The sequence below is a fragment of the Mesocricetus auratus genome, unplaced genomic scaffold, assembly GCF_017639785.1.
Source record: "Mesocricetus auratus isolate SY011 unplaced genomic scaffold, BCM_Maur_2.0 Super-Scaffold_100014, whole genome shotgun sequence".
Taxonomy (NCBI): domain Eukaryota; kingdom Metazoa; phylum Chordata; class Mammalia; order Rodentia; family Cricetidae; genus Mesocricetus; species Mesocricetus auratus.
In genome coordinates this window covers 56805675-56811674 of record NW_024429197.1, presented here as the reverse complement: position 1 = coordinate 56811674, position 6000 = coordinate 56805675, and the positions used below count along the sequence as shown (strand labels likewise).

General features: G+C 39.4%; 1 protein-coding gene across 18 annotated transcripts in view; it reads right to left on the bottom strand.

Moving 5' to 3' along the window:
• Window positions 1-4020: 4020 nt before the first annotated feature.
• Window positions 4021-6000, bottom strand: part of Mpdz (multiple PDZ domain crumbs cell polarity complex component) — a 158010-nt gene continuing 156030 nt past the window's right edge. For all 18 annotated transcript variants that reach the window (XM_013122071.3, XM_040757236.1, XM_013122077.3 and 15 more), the window contains one exon: window positions 4021-5330. In XM_013122071.3, the coding sequence (XP_012977525.1) occupies window positions 5184-5330 (147 nt within the window). In that variant the 3' untranslated portion in view covers window positions 4021-5183. The remainder of the gene's footprint in view (window positions 5331-6000) is intronic.

Here is a 6000-nt window from a genome sequence, read left to right as displayed (position 1 = left end):
CGATGGCAATTCTCTCTAACTAACAAAGAGCAGGTCTCAACTTAAGCCACCAGAACCTAGGTAGAACTTCTGCTTACATTATTTTGTGTTTGTGTTAAGTCACATTGACTTCTCAGACAAAGTAGTGAGATCAGCTTTCTCTCAAGGCAATTTAAGTTGGATGACTGTTGTAGTCAGGGTTACTATTGCAGTGACTAAACACCATGACCAAAGCAACATGAGGAAGAATTTATTTGGCTTACACTTCCATCATGGAAGGAAGCCAGGAAAGGAATTCAAACAGGGCAGGAACCTGGAGGTAGGAACTGATCCAGAGACATGGAAGGGTGCACTCAGTCTGCTGTCTAGTAGAACATAGGATCGCCAGCCCAGATACAGCACCATCCACAATGGGCTGGCCCCCCCCCCTCCAATCACTAAGAACGTGTCTCACAGCTATATCTTACAGAGGAATTTCCTCAACTGAGTTTCCTCCTTTCAGATAGATCTAGCCTGTGTCAAGCTGACATAAAACTAACCAGGACAACAATAACTATACATTACAAAAGATAAATAAATAATAGTATAGGTATATGAAGGCATGGGAGATATTGGAAAGATTGTAAACAGTGGAATTTGAAAATTTTTTCTGTAAGTGGACGTGTAGCCAACTTTTGTATTTTTTGTGTAGAGAAAAAGGACAACATTGAATAAAAATGAAAACTGATGACTAAAGAAGACATTAAATGTTTTTGTTCTGTATCTTTTAAGAAAGCACAAACTACTCTAATTTTTTATTACTTAATCTTGGCATGATGGAAATATTTTATATCATGATATCTCACTTAATCTCCCAAGTGAAAGTAACCCTGTACACTTTACTGAATGGAATGGAGAACCTCTAGGTTAAGGACTTTTAGGGGATTGGAAGTAGTAATGTGTAGTGTTGCCTGCTACTTAGGCAAGAATCATAATTTCTAGAAAGAAGAATGCATATATTTCTGAACACACAAGGGAAGCAGAAAGAGAGAAAGGACCCAGGACACTCAATGTCACAACAAACAGCTGGAATGAACTTACAGAGGATAGGAATAAACACCTGAGTGATATCCAAGGTCACACACACACACACACACACATACACACACACACACGAAACGATGAAGACGATTCAGGATTGGAAAACTAAGCTTAGTAAAAGAGAATTATTAAGGAGAACCAAAGCTGAAATCAAGATGGAATTGAAAAATTCAAAAGCTCAGGAAACTCAAGGGAAAAGCTTATGAACAGAATGGGACAAGTAGAAGACAGAGTATCAGAAGATCAGTAGATGAATTGGACCACACAAGCAAAGGATACAAGGACTTACACACACACACACACACACACACACACACACACACACACACACACACAAGGGAACATGAATTTTGGGGTGCCATGAAAAGACAAAGCTATAGATAGGTATGGAAGGAGAAGAAGAATGCCAGGCAGTGGCATGGACTAGCTTTCCCACAGGATTATAGACACTCTCCTGAGAAGCAATATTCAGTGTTAAAATAACAACAACAGCAACAACAACAAAAACCACTCCACAAAGGTGCCTAAGGAAGTTTTCCGAGTGCCAGGCTTTAAAATACAGGTATTTTCAATGGGACAATTTTGACATTGTTACCACACATTTACCTCTCTGATAGGATTTCATTTAGGGCCTACTGTTAAAGTTTCAGCCCCTGACTTTCAGTGAAATGCCTACATAAGTATTTTGTCTGTAGTTTACAGTGAAATAGACAATTTGGAATACATATATCTTGCGGCAAGAGGAGCTGAAACACACCCCACACAGAAATCGCTTGAAGACTCCTTGTTTTCCCTAGGTTTTGTACTCTTTTGTACAGACATTTTCTTGGCACCAACAGCTTTATTTTTTATCTCTTGAAGGAATGGAGGCCAATCTAGCCTTGCGAACAGCTCCCTTTCAAAGGGCAGAGTTTAACATTAATCCCTAGTAGACAAAGTCCAGGGACATCTTTGCACAAATCAAATGCATTCCAGATCTGTCACGAACTGGAAACAACACAGCAGGGCTGAGGGGAGCAAGCGATGAGAGCTGACATTCCCACACTGAAAGCACAAAGCCCATTCCTCCTGTCTCTCTGCAGGCCACCTTTCAACTCCCAGCTCCACTCAGAGATCTGAAGAGAGGCCTTGGCATTCAGACAACAAACTACCTGAGCAAAACTAAGTGGGCTGAATGCCATCTACCTCAGACAAGCCAACAACTCCATTCCTTTCTTCATGTCTGTCAACATCTGCTTTCTCAGGATTCTTAAGGTGATAAAAAAAAGAACTTTTTTATGTCTTCTCCCTTCATGATTCACTCTTCTGATATAGGAATTCCATGGACTTATTATGTTCCTTACGACTCCTGGTGCTACAAATGGGTCAGTGTGAAGTTAATACATCATTACTGCTGTAATTATCCCTTGGCAGTAATGAGGAAGAGCACCAGAAATCTGTGGTCTCCAAGTTTAACCGAACACTAACACTGAATTTATAGGCAATCTATCGCCTTGTACCATACACAACATTGTAATATCATAGGATTAATTTTAAACTGTTTGCCTAAGGGTGTTCTTCTATCACATAAGACATATATTTATATAAAAGAATACTCTAAGAAGCACGTGCCTTTGCTTACTTTCAAAGCTGGTGGAATCTACATTCTTTTCCTTTCAAACTTCATCTCCTCTCCCTCTTTCTCATGTTTGTTAACAGCAGCTCAACATCTCTTCCGCTAGACAAATACATCGTAGCGCATGATGTAAAAATACATTATTAATTATCTAGGAATTCCTTTAAAAAGGCCTACCAACTGGTGGCTTAGAGCAATGTTAAGTTTGTTTTCTCACACTTCTGCAGGTCAGGAACTTGAAGTCAAGATGTTCCCTTAAAGGGCTTCACAGGAACAGATCCTTGCCTCTATAGGTGATGGTTCCAGGTGTGTCCTTGCCTCCATCTTCACATGGCCATCTTCTGCCATGTGGCTGAGTTGTCACAATCACAGGACAGGACACATTCTAATATAGCCTGGCCTTAACCACATTGGCAAAAGTATTGCATTCTAAGATTCAGGTGGATATGGATTCTTTTTTTGTTTTGATATGGATTCTTAGGACAACATTAAGTGAAGCACACACGTACCTGCCTGTTTCTTTTCTGGGGGTGGGATTGGGGGGCAGTATTTCTATATATTGTCTCAAACATCAATTTGATTTTTCCCAGTACTGACACATTATTATCCCTTATTAAAATCCTTTTGACTTCAAAGTTGCAGAAGTGGCTAAATTCAGCATCCACAGTATAGCATGCAAGGATTCGGCCACACCTTCATGACAGAGGGTCATTAAAAGATGGCCAAAAGCCTATAGCTTATCAGCATAAAAATATAGATTTTGCTAACCAACCACCTCAGTTGACAAGACCTGGCTGAAGATGTGTTGCAATCTGCACTTTGGTTCATTCAGTTTGAGTTTGGAATGGACACCTAAACTCAGGATGATTATATAAAAATACTTTCTTATATTTGACAAAAATAACTCGAAGCTTTTCAACAACATTTTACAGAAAGAACCAGCAAGAAAGAATGCACTCTCACTAGCTAACTCAAGACAGAATCCACAAACAGAGCTTTCTTGCTCTCTTCTCCATCCAGACTTGCCTTGTTCAGTAAGATAACTTCCATCTGACGCATGTTAGCGGCTTACAATCTGTACAATAATACAACATTACTGCATGCACAGCACCCCTGAAAAATAGCAGCAGCACAGCTCTCTTTCTATGTCATCTTCCTCGGATCATGAGCAGCCTTTGAATCTCTGGGGTTAGAAAACACGGTGGAAACAAAACACTGAGGTTTGCACAAAGGATGTTGTCCAGAGTTCTCCCAATTGCATCTATGGTGAGACTCAATAACGTAAAACAGTAAATCTGGAATAATAAAGCTCTCCCCCAATATAAAGAACAAAGAAAGCATCTGCATTTTTGTTGTGCACCACAGAAACTTATTTATTCACTTTACATTTACACAAGAATGCTATAATAAAATATCTGTACACTACTCCTGTTACAAATATAGATAATATTTAAAGTGACTTTATATATTCTAATGTAGGAGTTTCACGCTCTAAAATGGGATTGAACACATGATAATTCCTCACCAGTTGTCTCAGTAAACAGCTCCATCTGTTTCCTTTAGTCTTAAACTATTGTATTATAAGATGTTAATACATGGCAATGAAATGAAGTTATCTTAACCCCCTTAATTTTTCTGTCAATTTATTAATGGCATACAACCAAAATAATTACTAACACACTGCCTTTTTCTCTGTCATTAAGATTAATACTAATGGAAAAACAATACCACAGTACACTAATATATTTTCAGTGTCGCGTCAGTCTGTTGAATCAGCACTAGAAGGTTCTGGGCTCCTTTCTCTGTCTTCCATAGCTGGATGGTTATTTTTCAGAAGAACTGTAGCCACCACAGGGAAGCATGATTATTTTCCTTACAACAACATGAAAACATAGCAGGTCAAAAACTGAAAATGAACACCAAGATATGCATTAAACATGGTTTCCTTTTAAAGCTTAGTAAGACTGCTAATGTTAGCAGAAAAATATATATTAGAGGTAAGAAGAACCAGTATGCAACAGTGTTCACAATTTTAAAATAACCTGTTCAAGATTATTGTGCACATTTATTGGGGTAGGGAGACTGCCCAGATTGGGGCACTTTTCTAAAACTCAAGATTGTCTTCTTTTTTTTTTTTTGTAAATTTTTACTTTTTTTTAATCCTAATTTTCTGAGGCCATTTCTTTTGGCTAGCTTTGAGTTATTTTGTTTCCATATTACCAAAATGAGCCTATAATAATTTTGTCCACATGACTATAAATTGTTAGATGTCTTCAAAATAAAAATGAGGTTTACCTATTACGCAAATATTCCTTCTCTTTCAGTTAAGGATCATAAAATGCAACGGGAAAGGAAAAATGTTGCTAAGTTGTCAGTAACAAATCACTAAATGTTTCTCTCCCGACTGTAGTTTCCCCCAATGAACACAGCATAGGAAACCCACAGGGACAGTTCGAAGTTCCACACTGTTACAGGAGGTGGCTGGGCTGGTTCAGCTTTGGCAGCCTGTTCAGGAGAGAACCACGAGGGTGACAGTGCCTTTTGTCCTCTTAAGGATGGCGACCGCTTCTTCATGGGTTACTCCTTCTAGACTCTGCCCGTTGACAGCAATGATCTGATCGCCCCTTTTTAGACGCCCGTCTTCCGCGGCTGCTCCCTGCAATTATAAAGCAGGCTTGTTTACTTGTGAAAGAATTCAGGCTCACACAAAGAAAAAGAGCTGAACAAGAATGCAAATTGCTCTGCATGTACACACACATTGCTCCCGGCGCCCCATACCATTAGGCATGATGAACACACACAAAAGAGGCCTTTCTCCAAAATGGTTTTAACACTGAGAGTCCAATCTGGGAGTGAATTTAGCAGTCAACAGAGTCGCTGGATGCTTTTTTGACTGTTTAGCACAGCAGTTGGTAGCAACTAAAATTAATAAAGAATATTTGGGCATTTGCCTAGCAGGAGCGAGTTCATAGAAATTAGGGGTTTCTATCCATAAAGAAGACCTACAGAATGACAAAAGATCAATGAACAACAAAAGCAGTTTCATCAAACAAAGCTAAAGATCTCAGAATCCACAGAATTCCAGAAACAGAAAGCTCACATGGCGGCTGACCTGGGCAGGGTAAGGCAAAGTGATGATTTAAAAGCCATTTCAGGGCTGGGGAGACTTTGCTTGTGCAGTTCTTGTTCAAGATGGATGAGGCCCCAAATTCCATCCTAAGGACATAGCCCAGACAGGAGCCCCTCAACCACTACTACTTGTAATTTTCCCTACGCTTTGGAAAGAAAGAATGCTCAAGCTCTCTTACTTCTTACTGTTAGGGTAC